This window comes from Gymnoscopelus microlampas, assembly GCF_963454915.1.
Source record: "Gymnoscopelus microlampas genome assembly, chromosome: 1".
In the NCBI taxonomy this organism is placed as follows: Eukaryota; Metazoa; Chordata; class Actinopteri; order Myctophiformes; family Myctophidae; genus Gymnoscopelus; species Gymnoscopelus microlampas.
This window is the reverse complement of record NC_139962.1, coordinates 59,996,741-60,013,226: the sequence shown is the minus strand read 5'-3', so window position 1 is coordinate 60,013,226 and position 16,486 is coordinate 59,996,741. Positions and strand designations below refer to the sequence as shown.

At 41.1% G+C, this 16,486-nt stretch overlaps 3 protein-coding genes across 7 annotated transcripts in view; all 3 read right to left on the bottom strand.

Annotated features, from left to right (window-relative positions):
- Positions 1-176: 176 nt before the first annotated feature.
- On the bottom strand, positions 177-4,143 carry LOC311063700 (E3 ubiquitin-protein ligase TRIM35-like). Its single transcript, XM_084083246.1, has 2 exons — positions 4,062-4,143; positions 177-1,899 (listed from the first exon to the last, which is right to left on the bottom strand). Exon 2 carries the CDS (start codon positions 1,752-1,754, stop codon positions 360-362), a length of 1,395 nt encoding a protein of 464 aa, XP_083939372.1. The 5' UTR covers positions 1,755-1,899; positions 4,062-4,143; the 3' UTR covers positions 177-359.
- A 2,568-nt stretch (positions 4,144-6,711) lies between these two features.
- LOC311044353 (kelch domain-containing protein 3-like) lies at positions 6,712-7,914 on the bottom strand (the record flags this gene model as incomplete). The annotated part of the gene is made up of 1 exon (XM_084055853.1): positions 6,712-7,914. The coding sequence occupies one exon, from the start codon at positions 7,912-7,914 to the stop codon at positions 6,712-6,714; it is 1,203 nt and encodes a 400-aa protein (XP_083911979.1).
- Positions 7,915-10,510: 2,596 nt separating this feature from the next.
- The window catches only part of ano1a (anoctamin 1, calcium activated chloride channel a), a 116,996-nt gene continuing 111,020 nt past the window's right edge, over positions 10,511-16,486 (bottom strand). For 4 of the 5 annotated variants that reach the window (XM_084056163.1, XM_084056164.1, XM_084056161.1 and 1 more), the window contains one exon: positions 10,511-14,292. In XM_084056163.1, coding sequence (XP_083912289.1) covers positions 14,038-14,292 — 255 coding nt within the window. In that variant the 3' untranslated portion in view covers positions 10,511-14,037. The remainder of the gene's footprint in view (positions 14,293-16,486) is intronic. The other variant, XR_014600704.1, reaches the window with a different exon arrangement.

Below are 16,486 nucleotides of genomic sequence, written 5' to 3'. Positions count from 1 at the left end.
TTCATCCTTTGTAATCATTATCAGAGGGTGGAAACATGGTGTATTGTTGAATATCCTACCTAGACCACAACTCAAATCATCTCCACTCTATAAAACTGAGTAATATTAAAAACTCAATGTCAATAACATAATAGATATTTAGACATTTATTACAAGGCTGATACAGAAAAGGGAAACACAGTTATGGGTAGCAACAACAATACTGTAGTAATAAAAAATGCAAATCATATTACTACAGAACAGAAAACACCTGCCTGGCCCTCCACACATAGACTATATGTAAAAAGAATACAGTATCAGTATCAGTACAGTATTGTCATAATCATCAATCAACATCATCATCATCATCAATCATGATGTTACTCCAGGGTTACACTGAACTTCCTTGGTAAGATCTTCAGAGGGAGAGTTTCAGTGGCAAAGAATGGAGCGAGTGTGTCAGTGAAAGTGTCTATGAAGGTGTGTATGTGTGTGTTAGTGTCAGGATCAGAGAAGGACACCTTTCCTTCATTCCAGTCCAGCAGCACTCTGATCCTCTGGGGTTTCTGCTTCAATACAAGCTCAGTGGCTGGACTTTGTGCTCTGTATATTATATTGTATTTACCTTTGTGTAAACTTAAACCCCAATTTGTTTTGGGGGCAGACATTTCCATCACTCCCATGAGCCAGTATGTATTGTCTCCAACCTCAACATCCCAGCTGTGAGTCCCTGAGTTAAAGCCCTCAGAACCCCGGATAAAGGCAACGGAGAATTGGTTGTCAGTAAGCTGCAGTTCTTCTCTACGTCTTACACTGGTCAGATTATCAGACAGGATGCATTTGGAGCCATGGTTGGGGTCGAGAATGACAGGAGTGTAAGAGACAATGTCCTTCATTTTGTCCCAGACTCTGAAGGTCAGGTTTCCTATATGTTTGGTCACATCGATCAGTGTTCCTGAGACCAACTGTGGGACGTGTGGGTCCTGCAGTGTGAGCTGGGCTCTTTCCACTGTGGTCTTGTAGTTCTGCAGGAATGAGACGTCTTCAGCTTTCAGATCCTCCTCTATGGCTCTGATTGTGTGTGAAAGGGTTGACATCTCTCTGTTCAGAGCATCAATCTTCTCCTTCATCACCTGACTCTTCTGCTGCTCTTCCTCTCTCAGTGCAGCGATCCTGGCCTTCTTTTCCTTGTGTAGAAACTGATGGAGCCTTTTAAACTGTTCCTTGATCTTAATCTCTGTTGACTGGAGCTGGACCTTGATGTGTTTGGCTCTTAGCTCTAATGAAGTTTTATCTTTATTGAATACCTTCAGTTTCTCCTGTAAAGGCCTCAGCGATTGCTGGACTTCCTCCTTGCGGTCCAGTGCAACTTCATCGATGGGTCTGAAACTGTGGTTGATGTGTTTTTTAGAATCTCGACACACAACACACGCTGGCTGTTGACATTCCAGACAGAAGAGCTTGTGTTTCTCAGCGTGCAGACCGCAGAGATCCTCAGGGCCAGATGAAGTCCTCCGACGTTTTGAAGGTCTCTGATGTCTCTCCTGTATGAAGGTCTCACACAAGTTCTTCAGAACCAGGTTACAGGGTGGAGCTTTTCTTTTGTTTATTTTCTTACAAACTGGACATTCATTTGTTCCCTTATGTGTCCACCATTCCTGCAGACAGGCTTTGCAGAAGCTGTGGCTACATGCCAGGACAACTGGATCTTTAAAGATGTCATGACACACAGCGCAGGAAAAATCCTCTTCTGAAAAAGACGATGTGGAAGCCATTTAGTCTCTGAATGAAGCTCTGTGAAGAGAACAGTCCTTCTAGTAGAATGTTCACTGAAGTTTACTTTCACTGTGAATCCTAGTTCTTGTTCAAGTCCATTCAGCAGCAGATTCAAGTAGTCTGGGTCAGTATTCCCTCCTGTAGCTGTAGAAAGACCAGAATACAACAGAGAGTTAAGTCTACTGCGAATTACGACCAAACATGAACATTTTGTCTACATCCCATGCATCAAAATCACACTTGCTCCTGCTGTGTGCACCCATTCCGAATGATGTCAATGCACTGAATGGGACATTATCACGTTTAATCAGACTATTGATTGGTCTAAGTTAGGGCTGGTAAATTAATATGGAGAAAAACATTATATGCGAATATAAAAACGATATATTGATATATTGTATTGTCCCTGTCAAATAAACATTAAAAAAGTATAATAATAATATTTGAATATCTGCCAATTGTTAAGACCAATATTCAAATTCACTTCCTGACAAAACACCTACTGAGCCCGGAGGTAGGTCAGTATCTCACTAACTTAAGACTCATCAATAGTCTGATTAAACGTGAATGTCCCATTCAGTACATTGACAGCATCCGAAGACACACACAAAGATCCCCATAACTGTAAGCATCCCGATCAAGCTGGTCTCTTAAACTGATGGTTATGAAATGTTTATTCCAAAACACACCTTAAAAGGCTAAACACGTTATTATCTGACAAAAACAATACTATAATAAAGCTCTATAAGAAATAAAATGACCAATACATCAATACAGTAGGCCTGTGAGGTACAATAATTACTTGACATGAATTGTTTGAACAAATGACAATCTCATGTTAAATGGTTAAATGATCAACCGTTTTCTTAGCCTTGGAGTTTTAATCCAAGGCTAGACTTATGTCTGTGGCTAATGTATTAGATCTATGACAATGCAGTTTGGACATGAGCTTTTTGCACTTAGGTAGTTTATTCACAATGAATTTCACGTGCCTTTTACTTGTAAATGGTATTGTTGACAATAAAGTTGAACCTTGAACTACTTTTTTACAATATTCTCAAAGAACAAACACTAATGAAATGTACCTTATCGATAAACGTGAAATCTCGACTACGTTTTAATCAATGCACCATAATGTACCACTTGATGCTGAAAGCCTACTTTCCTTTATGGGAACACTCAAACCCCCCACCTCACATGTAAAATACACCTTTTGACCAAAATGTAAAATAAAAAATATTTTACTCCACTGCGCCCCCTACAGATCTTGTCAATAGAAACATTCCATTGACCGGTTCTGTAGAGGGCGCAGTGGAGTAACTAAAACATGTTTTCCATCCGGTGGATTATTTAACATTTTGGTCAAAAAGTGTATTTTAGACGTGAGGTGGGGGGTTCAGAGTGTTCCCATTAAGGAAGTAGGCTTTGTTTTGGGGAGTAGCGAAAAGTCTATTTTTAATTGTTTACTACGGTTGAGAGGCTCCCTGTGCTACCGAGGTAGCTCTGGTCCATAGCTTAGAAGGAGTTCTCTACCGAGGGTGTTCTAGCAACGGCTGAAAAGTAACACAGCGTTAAGAAGTCCTTTTAACGCTATGGACCAGAGAGCTAGTAGTAGTACTAGTCCTAGTCCCACGTTATCTACTCAAATTGCCGAGGTTCCTTGATCGGTACCCACATTTGGAACCTCTCCCTCCGCTGTATAGCTCCGAGATGAGGTCTCACATTACTAGGTGCCTGTAGGGGGGGGGGGGCACCGGCGAATCACATTCTTACCCTTTTTCGCACATCGTATCCAAAAAGTAAAGGTCGTCCCTCCTGCCCTCAGATGTTTTAACGTTTAGCGCTCAGGAAAATCTAACCGACGCGTTGAAACAAGCGTTTAAATTGCTTTTTTAGTCAGCCTGTGGCATGTTTTCCCGATGCGATCTTACGGGAGCAAGTACTGCGCATACGAACGGGGGTTGACTGGCCACAGCCTGACTAAATAAGCGATTTAAACGCTTGTTTCAACCCGTCGGTTAGTTTTTCTTGAGCGCTAAAAGTTAAAACATCTAAGAGCAGGGGGTCGACCTTTACTTTTTGGATACGATGAGCGGGAAAGGGTAAGAATCATGCATAGAGGAAAATATTCGCCGGCCTCCCGCCCTACAGGCACCTAGTAATGTAGAACCTCATCTCGGAGCGGGAGAGGTTACAAATAGGGCTACTAGATCGGTAGAAAGACGATCAAAGTAGCCAGACCTATTAAGTTGTTGGTGACAACATGCAATGAATTGAACACAACGTACTGTAGAATGAAAACGTACCTTGTGTTTCTTAGCCAGGCGATTTAACGTACGTCCGTGAATAGACCCGCTCTCTCTCTCATTCATTCAGCTGACAGCTGTGCATAGACCAGTTCATAAAGACGCGCGCTAAAGACCCGCGAATGAAAAAAACTGCGAAAATCACCCTTCCTGTTTCTTAACGCTTCAAAATAAAATACTATAACAGAAGCACTAATACGACTTGGCACTTCAAAATAAAATACTATAACAGAAGCACTAATACGACTAACTAGAATAGAATGTATGCAAAACAAATATGTAAAAGTGATAGACAGTTGCATAGGGACAGTTGAGGCATTAATAATACATGACCGTACAAACATATACTCAAATAAAAGTGAATTAAATAAAACGTGGCTTCTTTACTGATAACAATAGCGCTGTGTTCTGGCTGGATGTGCTTCTGGTGGGATTTTCTCATAAAGCACTTAGCTTGTTTAAAATTAGTTTTTTTTTTTTTTTTCATTATTTCTCCAAACACTCCTGGCCTGAACCAGCTTCTTCTGTAATTTCATGAGTATTTTTCCTTGTCTGTAAAATGCTCCTGAAACCGTTTGACTTGACTTGTTGGAAATAATACTGTTAAAATAAAATACATATACAATCCCTTGTGAAGATGACTAAGGTGTGTAACTTAAACTAAGTCAGCTATAGCTCACATTGCATTGTACAATTTGTTTAGGTTTTTGTTGTTTTTTAGTCACCTCATGTTATGTAGCAATACCACCAGTAGCCCAGGAGATGGCAATATAAGACAAAGATTGTTCTACATACTGGTCACTAGTGACTTTATTAAGTCACACACACACATGCACGCACGCACGCACGCACGCACGCACACACACAGACACACACACACACACACACACACACACCGTTTATCCACACATTGACAACAGAGCAGAGAGACAGACAGCAGAATGGTCAAGAATCAAAAAGGTTTATTAGTTACTCATACAGATACAGAAACAAAATGATGTTTAGAACTAGAAAATGTGCTCCTCGGAGCACAGGTCTCCGCCAGGTCAGGAAGTTGATAGTATCACACTAGAAAGTACTGATCCTAATTCTGTCTTACCTATTTATGTTACATATTGTGATGTCACGTGAAGCTTGACCAATCCAAACACACGGACACACACACACACACGGACGGACGAAGTAAAGCGAAGTGAAAACATACTCCAAATATGCCACATTGTACAGCGCCCGAGGAGCATTTAGGGGTCTTGCTCATGGAGACTTTGATACTGTAGGCTACATCATGCACTGAGCGAACCAAGGATCAAACTCGTTGATTCCCAGACAGCTTTTCTACCCACCCATCAGCTAAACTGGGTGAAAAAGGTCAGATAGGCCTACAGGTAAGAGAGATACAGCTAAGCTTCAAGAGTAAAACAAAAAGATTATTAAGTATAATTATAATGATAAAAACAAGGTTAAAAAAAGATTAGCCTATGTGGATCTAGGGATCTACATGGGAACAGTGTGGCTCCAATGTGGATGTTGGACTTCACGTGACCAGCCTGTGATATCAGTCATCTATGATGTCTGTCATCTATGACACTTATATCGATGACATATGACTCCTAGTGTGGGCAAGGTTTCAGCCCGATCTGAACCCCATGAGATCAAAGTTAATTATATCAAAAAATATAAAACATATGTGGGGGGAAAAATGTGTGGAGGTGTAAAATTGGCCTACTGGCAGCATGCACAAGAAATGTGGCACAGATCATACCATCGGTTTGTGAGATTAGCAGATTACAAACATCAGTTTAACCAAATCCTCTTCCATAACTTGTGTGCTCCTGTGTTTTCCAAAGTATCTCTTTGGTTCTACATTCATTCCTGATGGAGATCAACTGGGTGGAAGTTTCAGTTTTTAGAGATGTTCTACCATCATGTGTGTCCTGGTGCAGTTCAGTTGGTAGTAGAGTTCTCTGTTCTGTATGATGATGCTTAGGTCCTGGTGGGTCTCACCGAGCAAGACTAGTAATAATAATACCTCAGATGTATGCGCATACTGATTTTCTAAGTACTCAAGGTCTCTTTACATTGGGAAAAGGAAGAGATAAAAAAGAAAGAGAACTAACTTTATAAAGCAAAAGGAATAAAATGTGTCCAGAAGTAAAAACAGTCAAAACATTGACTTCCAGTGAGAAGGTAGTGACAAAATATTCACAATATATTTACAATAATATTCACAATATGACCTACTGGCAGCGTGCACCAAAACATCTGGCATTGATTGGTCAAGTGGTTTGCGAGATTAGGCCCAGGCACACAGACACACAAACACACACAGACAGACCCTCTCCCAGGTTCCAAATGGACCCTTACGGGTCTGTAACTCTGAGTTATGAGGGTCCTCGAAATTAAAGTGTATGAGAACCACTGCTCTATTGCTGACTGCTACTTGACTGGGATGGTAGAGTTCCTTGCTTCAACAGGCCTTGATCTCATGCTTTATGTAATGTAAAAGCATGGTCACGACGATCTGTCTCTGCGCGCTGTGTGTTGGAGAAAGATACTTCTGGGCTGGGGGACCTTTCCTGCAGGGGGGTCTGGTGAGCGGCAGCAACATGTGAAATATGTTGTTTTGGGCAGCAGTCACTTATTTCCTGTGTCATGTACAAACTGTGATGACAGGACGGGGTGTCAGAGTGCGGGAGCTTGTGAATTGTGAGCATTTGCTCGGACACAGCTGTCTCGCGGTGGGAACACTCGTGTTGCTTCTTGTGTTGTTGGCATTCATGGCTGTCAGCTCCCACCTGATGTCGTGTGGGAGGTCTGCCTGCTCCAGACCGTATTGAATAACCGCTAGCTTGCATAATGTCTTCAGACTAGGACTTGAGTCTAAGATGTACAGTTCAGACACTTCAGTGTCATTTCCGTTTCCAGGATCTTTAACATCCCCTGGAACTGATGTGTATCTGTATCCTCCAAATAGGATGACGCGATCTCCCACCATGCAACAGCACATCCTAGACATCCATGAACATGGGCCTATCCCCTTGGGTTCGACCCTCCTCCAGGAGAAGGTCTTTGGGTTCAATTTCCACATGTCATTGAAGGTCCGGTCCACACGGAAGCTGTGGCCACCAAATATGTACAGCTCTTCATTATGGACAAAGGCTGAATGACCCTCACGTCCTTCTGGGAGACACTGTGTAGGTGTGCTCAGCCAGCAGTTGGTCTCTGTGTCAAACACTCTGACGTTGTTGTTCTGGTCCCGATGGCCCCCAAATACAAACATCTTTGTCCCGAGGATAGTGGCGGAGTGACACGATGAAGCAGGTGCCAAGGTGCCTCTGGTGTTAATCAAAGCCCAGTCCATTGTGGTGGTGTCCAACTTGTAGATGTCGTTAGTGCATCCACTCAGCACACTGAATCCTCCAAACACATACATGACCTTCCCCAAGGCGCAGGCTGAGTGGCCGCACCTCTCCCCTGGAACAGTTCCGGAGACCTTGGACTTGAACCATCTGTGGGTGTCGACATCAAATGCATACAGCACGTTGCATAACTCCCCCGTGTACTTAAAGCCTCCCCAGATGTAGATTACATTTTCAATCAGCACAGCTGTGTGGCCCCAGCGCATATAGGGAACCTCGAGGGGACGTTCTCCCCTTTCAGTTGTCACCGGTGGCAGCTTCATCCAGCGCAGCGACACGGTGTTGAAGATGTGCACCTCAACCTGACCCATGCTGCTCGTGTAGTTCTCCCTGTAACAGTACCCTCCAAAGGAGTACACCTGGCTGTTGATGGCCACTGCAGCATAATAGTCTCTCTGTGGACCTCCTTCCAGGTGTACCGTCCAGCACAACATCTCAGCAGGTAGCCCCGCCGTGTTTAACAGCAGAATATGGAGCTCTGTTGTGAGCGCTACTTTTTATGTTGGTACAACGGCACAAATCCCATGTGAAGCTTCGCCAATCCGTGAAGCCGGTTGGTCACTGTGTAAGAACGCCTTTGATATTCATACTGATTAGTATTATTTTAGTATTATTATCCACAACAGGCTGAACACGTGTGACAGTGAGCTGTGAGCAATGGTGGACAAAGTACTCTGCAACCTCAATACCCGCCAACAGCTGCAACATCTCTACTTTCCTGGCCTGGCATTGGTCGGACTGATGGCGTGGATCCATGCAAGGTTGTAAATGCAGCATGCAATTAGCACTGTCTCTAACTTCCCCACAGTGGGGGCAGTAGCATGCCACTTGGACACAGGCCGAGGTCTAATCAGCCTCGGTCGGGTCGCCTGGAGGAGGGTGTCTGTTGCAAGACCCAAAACACTCAGTGACTCCAGGAAACAACACTCATGATGTGTATGTGCATCAGTCGATGTTTTATTGACTTGAGTAAACTTAGATAGTCCTGGTCAAATATTACTCCACTATAAGTGAAAGTTGCTCAGGCAAAGTTGTACTTGAGTTGCTTTTAAAAATACTTAAAGCAGCACTACAGTATGTAACCTTTTTTAATGAATAAAATGTTATTTTGTCTAATCTGTATGGTAGAGTATGTTATTACAATATAACTTATACAATTGGGGTGGTTGTATTTTGTCTCCTTGCTCTTCTATTGAGACATTTAGATCGAGTCAAAGGTCATGTCTCACCTAGACAGGATCTGGCATGAATTTTGACCTGATGGTCAAGATTCAATTTATCCCCTGAGCAAGCAGGTAGGCTCTATTAGCTCAATGGTAAAGATTTCAGCACTTGCGCAGGAAACCGGGTTCACATCCGTGTTGCAAGAGGAAAGTTACAAAGTGCAGTTTAAAATATAAAAAAATACATGCCTGAAATAAGACGAAAAATTGGTTAACACCTGGTCAAAGTTCACCAAAGACGCGTATGAAGCACATGGCTGCATGTGCTGTAAGTTAGTGGTTCTCAAAGTGAGGACCTCCAGGGGTCTTTGAAGGGGTTGACAGCCCTGTCACACAGTGCTGTGAGAGGGGTTGCCAGATCTGCTTATTACAATTTCCCCGCAAGATTTTATTTGAAAATAGCCGATCTAAGCTCACAACGCGTCGCGATGCGACGCGTTGTGAGCTTGTAGATCGGCTATTTTCAAATAGCTGATGTATATGTTAAAGTGCGCATGTGGCCCATAGTTTTCCTTGCTTGTTTCTCTCACAGAATCTGGCAACACTGGCTGTGAGATGGGGTCCGATGTAACAGGCCTCTGTGACAGGGATGTGAGGCCCCGTCACAGTGATTACAAGTTCACAACACGTTGCGACCTGTTGTGAGCTTGTAGAACTGCTATTTTTGCCAAATGTTCATTTGGTTAATGTCTACTTACTGTACTTTGAATTGACAGAAATCATGTATCTTCACCAGGTGTTTGAAGTATTTCATTTTATTTAGATGAATCTCTAAAAGCAATATCTGTGCCTACACCAAATGTAGGTCTATATTTATTTATCTATATCCATTCACTTGTAATTACATAAAAATAAAAACATTGTTTTGAGGAGAAAATAAGAAAAGAATACATTGCGGTGCATGTGTGTGGGGTCTTGTACATGTCACCATTTTTATACCCCAGAAGATAAAAGACTCTTTTATTGTAATTAACCATTTAAACCCTGTTGACCGAGGTCCCCCAGGGGTCTATACTAAGTCTCCTCCTTCTTCCCTCCCTCTACACCAAATCTCTTAGCTCTAAATATTGCATGCATCTACAAGCTTGTAGAGTAGCTATTTTCACCCTAAGCTGTCCTATTATGACATGTCCAGAACAGGGATGCTAAGGGCTCATGTGGTTAAAATAACCTAATAATGGATAACGACATATCATATGGGTCATTATGGCGCAAGTGATATTCTTTTGTTAAAATAAGTGTTAAATAGCTCTATATTCTGATAGTAATAAATGCTATAGAGTCTTCTCCCCGTCTCTCCAGCTCTTTAGTAAACAAAAACATTTTCAACAGCATGAGTAGACACATTTAGAACCGTCTCTAAAAGTTTAGGCGTAATAAGCAATGGCTTCAGCATATACCTTTTTGGTCAGAAAAGTGGTGATCTTTTCTGGATAAACTTTTTTTTAATATATATATATTACCCATTACCGTAATGTTACCACAAAAAAAATTACTGAAATAAAATAAACTAAACTAAATTGGTGTCCCACCTGAAAATGTATTTTCTGTTTCCTAAAGAGCTGGAGAGATGACGAAACCCCTGTTACCGAACAAACACTCTATACACTCAAAATATAGAGCTTTGTCTTTATAACAAAAACCTTTAGTTTGACAAAATAAAAATCACTTACACCACCTTAAATGAAATGGCTGCAGATTTTGACCCTTTAAGAGAAATGTCCTCATTAAAACATGTGGTACATGAAATATTAACATCAAATACTTACAGTATTAACAGTGTTAGAAATCATGGCTGAAAAAGACAAAATGTGCATTTTTTTTTATTATTCTAAAAGACAAGAGCAAGTCATAATATCCCTGTAAGACGTAAAATATTCTGTAAATCTCGACTAAATAACAAAATATCTTGGTAGGCAGTAAAATATAAGATCTTTTCCCAGACGTGCTTCAGGTCCTTATGGTATGTTTCCAGTACAATAGATGTATGAATTAAAATGCAGAACAGTAAGATATAGTTTACATAGGTTTGAAAACAATGTGGTCATATTTAATAATACATTCAAAGTCTCTCATATGTCATTCCATATTTACAGTTAGGATGAGTCTTTGTAGCTCAAGATGTTAACTTTCATTCTTTGAACAATGGCTGTAGTTTAGGACTACAGCTATCTATTATCTTCTTAGGGATTATTCTATCAATACATGTTTTGATTAATTGAATAATCTAGAAGTGTGTTTTTTATATTTGTTGCAACTTTGTGAGCTTGAAGATTGGCTTTAAATCAATTAGTTTAATAAACTGCTGCACTAGTTTACAGTATTACATCACATACTCATCTACTGCTACTGCTACTGAGCTGTGGAATATGTCTGAGACTTGGTGCTTGAATATTTCAAAATGCACAACTTTGTAACAACAAACTTAAAACTGCAATCCATAAGTTTAGTTTTTAGTGAATAAAACATTCTGTAAGGTGGAGTACGTTAATACAATATAACTAACAGTTGGTAGTTGGTCTACCAACTCTTCATTAGACCCTGTGGTCAGGTAGGACACCTACTGGATGAAAGGGGTATTGCATGAATAGGTTTCTGTACTAGCTCAGAAGTAGAAATGTTGGCACTTTGCGCGGGGTACACCCGGGTTCAGTACCCGGGTAGGACATAAAACTTATGGATTACAGCGTTAAGTGAATAAGGCAGGTTAGGTTGGAGGAGTTGGCTAAAGCAGTGGTTCTCAAAATGCAGTCCGGAGCGCCCCCTGGCGTCCTTGAGGAGGGTCCCCAGCTAATTTACTGATACTTAGAACCAATTACAGGTCTGTAACTCTTTATGTCATGGGGGTCCATGCCCTAATGCATACCAAACTGGGGGTTTAAACCTCGCCTGGTAAAGCCCCTCCCTCCGGAAAATCTCATTTCCATTTGATTAAATGTAAATGAGATTTTCCGGAGGGAGGGGCTTTACCAGGTTAGTTTAAACCTTGAAATTAAACATTTTGAGAATCACTGGTCTAAAATAGTGGTGGTTTGTTGTCCAGTGCTGTGGTTGTGTCCTGAACTGGACGTGACACAGAGCAGTGCTGAAAACAAGACCTTCTCTGCATCCCACATGGATGACATGCTTTTATAAAACACAGAGTTAACCATTCCAGTTCATGACACCAGTAGTCACAATAGTGTGACATGTGCTGCTTGGACAGAACGGAAGCCCTCTTAACTTCAAATCTAAAGACATTTGTCATTTGTAACAAGACAGTGGGTTTAGTTGGAATCTGTCTATACTTCTATATACAGAACATGACAGGACATATAGCAACAGGCAGCTTGACGTGGTACGAACAGAACAACACTGTTCCATCGCTGTTCAGTCTCTCATAACAAAGTAGATTAAAGATAAACAATGAAAAAGCATTATTAGCTCGACAACATTGCATATTCAAAACAATTGTACGTACTGTAGATAAACTCCTGCTTTGCATTTAATTGTGCAAATAAGAAATGAAAAAGGCCCATCTGAATGTGACACTCATCCAGTCCATTAGGTACACCATCCCATTCGGTCTCCACGAGACTGATTTGTACTCGTACCACGGTGTCGCTCCCCAAAAATAGCGGATCTACAGGCCCACAAGCTCGAGTTTGTAGATCTATTTTCGGCGAGTGAAGCCATCGTACGACGGAGGGCAAATCAAGTATTAGGCTCTTGTTGAGATCAATGGCGAGGTCATCGTTGGGATGACAGGAAATTGACTGTGTTGCGTATCGCAGTGGTTCTCAAAGTAGAGTCTGGGGACTCCCCCAGGGTCCTTGAGGAGGTTGCAGGGGGTCCCCACCAAAATGAGTTGATATAGCATCAAAATCAGTTGAACAACTTTAATAAGTAGCCAATCTAAAGGCTCACAACATGCTTGTAGATCGGCTATTTCTTTTCAAAGATTTTGAAAAATCTAATAATAATTTTGAAATATTTTAAATGTTCTCTTATGGGAGTCCCTGGCGTATGTAAATATGTATGTAAATGTGTCCCAGTTGTAGCTGCCGTTTCAGGGTTTTTCAATTTAACAGTGATTTTTTTATTAAGAGTGCAACAAAAACAACATCCATCCATTTACCATCATCCTGTGGGCAATAAACGACGAGGACAAATGGTACACAACCAGGCCAATGACATTTAGTCAGCATGAGCTTCTATCTGTGGAATGTTTGTGCCATGAAGCCCTGAAGATCTCAGAAAGTTCTGGATGTTCTGGAGGTGAAGGGAGTCCCGGCTGGTCCTAGATGGTGCACCTAATCATCTACCATCATAAACCGTTTCTCATATCAGGGACCATTAACAAAAGAAAAGAAGAGACTTAGTATAAGTCAGACAAGGTTAGTCAGTGTGTGTTTGTACAAAGGTTCTTGAGAACTCAACATGTGTTTGTTCCATTGTGGGTTAGTCATGTGTACATAACATTATACAACGTTCAGGAGAACCACATGTGCTCCCCAAGTTGTCTCGTCACCTACGGACATCAACAGTATGAAAGGATAGATACATGGTATAATTAGTCTGCCAGCACTGAAACGATGTACAGCTATAAATATTGTATTCATTCTCCTTCATCCGAGTCTAAATTAGATGGTGGTGGGTGTGGCAGAGAACTGATGATTTATCCCAGGAGTGACTCACTGAGTAAGTCTCTGAATGACTCTCTATACTGTATGACTCTGTGAGTAGCTCTCTGAATGACTCTCTATATGACTCTGTGAATGACTCACTGAGTGACTCTCTGAGTGACTGAGTACTTATCGGAATGACTCTCTGAACAACTCACTGAGCAACTTTGAATAACTCTCTGAATGACTCTCTGAATGACTCTCTGAACAACTCACTGAGCAACTTTGAATGACTCTCTGAATGACTCTCTGAATGACTCTCTGGATGACTCACTGAGTGACTGAGTGACTCGCTAAGTGACTGAGTAATTATCGGAATGACTCTCTGAATGACTCTGAATGACTCACTGTATGACTCTCTCAGTAACTCACTTGCTCTGACTCTTTGCTGACAGGAGAATAAATTAGGAAGGGCATGTTTTGATTCGCTAGTAGACATATCCTGACCCCAGAAAGAGGAGGTTCTGGAAGGCAGGACCCAAGTGGATGGACGGATAGAGCTCTGTCTCTGATACAACGCTCGATTTTGAGAATGGTTGGCGGCGAGCCATCAGCTACAACGGCTAAGCACGTGAGCAATTAACACTGCCAACACCTAGCCGTCTAAGCCACCGGCCCTGAGCTGTTAGCCAAAATGTTCAACAGCTCCCGTTTGCAACGCGCCAGGTGTTTAGCAGTTAGCGGTGTTGGCGTGAGAGGCGGGTCGCGACCGAGGTTGCGGCGCAGGGCTCCGGTTGGTCGATGGAGAGGAGGTGTAGTTGTCTTGGTTGTGGTTGTCTCGGCCCGCCTGCTGCCTCTTCCCTTGCTCCTCCTTCATGAAGAGCTCCACCATCATGATCTTCTCCTTGTGGATCTGCAGGCTGATGTCCTTGGGGATGTCCGGGATGAGCCAGTCCACAAAGTCACTCATCAGCATCACCACGTTCTGCAGGACACATGCGGAACACATTAGGGGTGCAGCCGTTAATTGATTTAATCAATTTAACCGATTATGAAAAGTAATCGATAAATTGGAGTAGCATACATGGACCAATAGCGCTGCGACAGTTAAACACTTTCAAACTGGCATCCCTATTTTGAGCAAGCCGATCTACAAGCTCACAACGCATCGCAAGTTTGTAGATCGGCAACACAGATCTTGTAGATCTTGAGCTTGTAGATTGGTTATTGCCATAACAGATGGGTTTAAAATAGGGTCTAAGTACCACCACCATGTTCTGCAGCAGACATGGAACAGAGTCAGAGCAGACTGAGGGTCACATGTCCAAGAGACCAAGAGTTTATCGACCATAGGGCTGGGCAATATATCGTCGCTGTTGGGGAGAAACCTCTTATCTCCATATTCTAACTTTTTGTGTTTTTTTCATAAATGAATGCCCTAATTGATCATATACTACAGCGTCTCACAAAAGCATCAAAAGTAACAGCTCTGCAAAATCGAAACGTGGCGCGAAACGACGCGTTTCGAACTTGTAGATCTGCTACTTTTGCCATTTTTGAATTTTAATCCTGAAAAGTAACAGTTTTGCACATATGAGGTTTCCACCCGACAGAGATGATATCAATGATATATCAATATTGTGATATGAGACTAGATATCAACTAGGATTTTAGATATCATATTATCGTGATATGACATAAGTGTTGTCTTTTCCAGGTTTTAATCAGCCCATTTTATGCTTTCATAAATGTTCAGAAATAGCTAAAATAGCCGGCCTACAAGGTCACAATCTGTCGCACTTACGACGATAAGAATTAATATTATCGTCACAATAATCAAAAGAAGAATTTGGTGAAAAATATTGTGATATTTGATTATCTTATCGTGGTTATCAGGCAGAAACCTTGTATATCCAAAACTGTTACTTTTCCTGTCGTCCAATGGATCCAATGTACTTATTATTTAGTAACAAGCTATTTTTAATCATTTTCATTGGTTACATTACATATTTATGAAACCCACAGACACTCTTAACCACTTTGAAATGTACACATTTACCAAAATATATTTAAATGACTATCTTATCTGCAAGCTCAAATTACGTTGCATCATCATGATGCATTGTGAGCTTGTAGATCAGCTATTTCTGTTAGTTGTGTTAACTAATTCATTGATATATAACTCAACCAAAAAAATGGATGGGGTGCTGTTGGGAAAGGGGGATAAACAGAAAGGCAATCCAGACGCTCCAAATATAAGAAAAATAAAGGCTATAAAACCTCATAGAACCAACAAGTCAACATCTTTTACATACGGTAAAAGATGCCCAGGGGGTCGCATTGCCAAGCATAAATATGCCATTAGAATTAGGAGTTCATCATTATTTCATGGCTAGACCCTTTAGTGAATTTCACAACGCTAATGATTCTTTATTGCACATGGAGAGCACTGAACTCATTAAACATCTGCTCAGGGGGGAGACAGAATACATAAAATGTACCAAAATGGAAGGTGTTTCGATTAGATCCATCAACAACTATCCTGGTTTCAATGAGGATACAGACTTTATATTTTCTGTAATGTTTTTCTCTTTTCTCTACAGAGGCGTCCTTGTTTTTTTTCTACAGCCTATGGCAGGGGTACCGACAGTACTGTATCTCTCATTCATGATGTATACAAATGTCTGTAATGTAATATCATCTTATTTTGTGATATCATCAGTGGTGGAAAAGGTACTCAAATGTTTTACTTAAGTAAAAGTATCAATAATGCAATGTAGAAAGAAGTACTCCGCTACAAGTAAAAGTCAGAAATTCTAAATGTACTTGAGTAAAAGCACAAAAGTATTGGTATCAACATGTACTTAAAGTACCAAAAGTAAAAGTACTAAAATGTTTGAAGATAGTAGATCTACAAGCTCACAACGCGTTGTGAGCTTGTAGATCGGGTATTTTCAAATAGCCTAGGTATAAAACAGAGTTAAATTGGTTAATTTATGTTTTATAATGTAATAATTTATACCTGTAAAATGTAACTAGTGCCTCAAAATTGTACTTAAGTACAGTACTTGAGTACATGTACTTAGTTTCTTTACACCACTGGTTATCATTATTTTCAATTAGTTTCACCCGTCATGTTTTTATCAGGCTGATACTGAGGCCACCTTTTAAAACCTGAT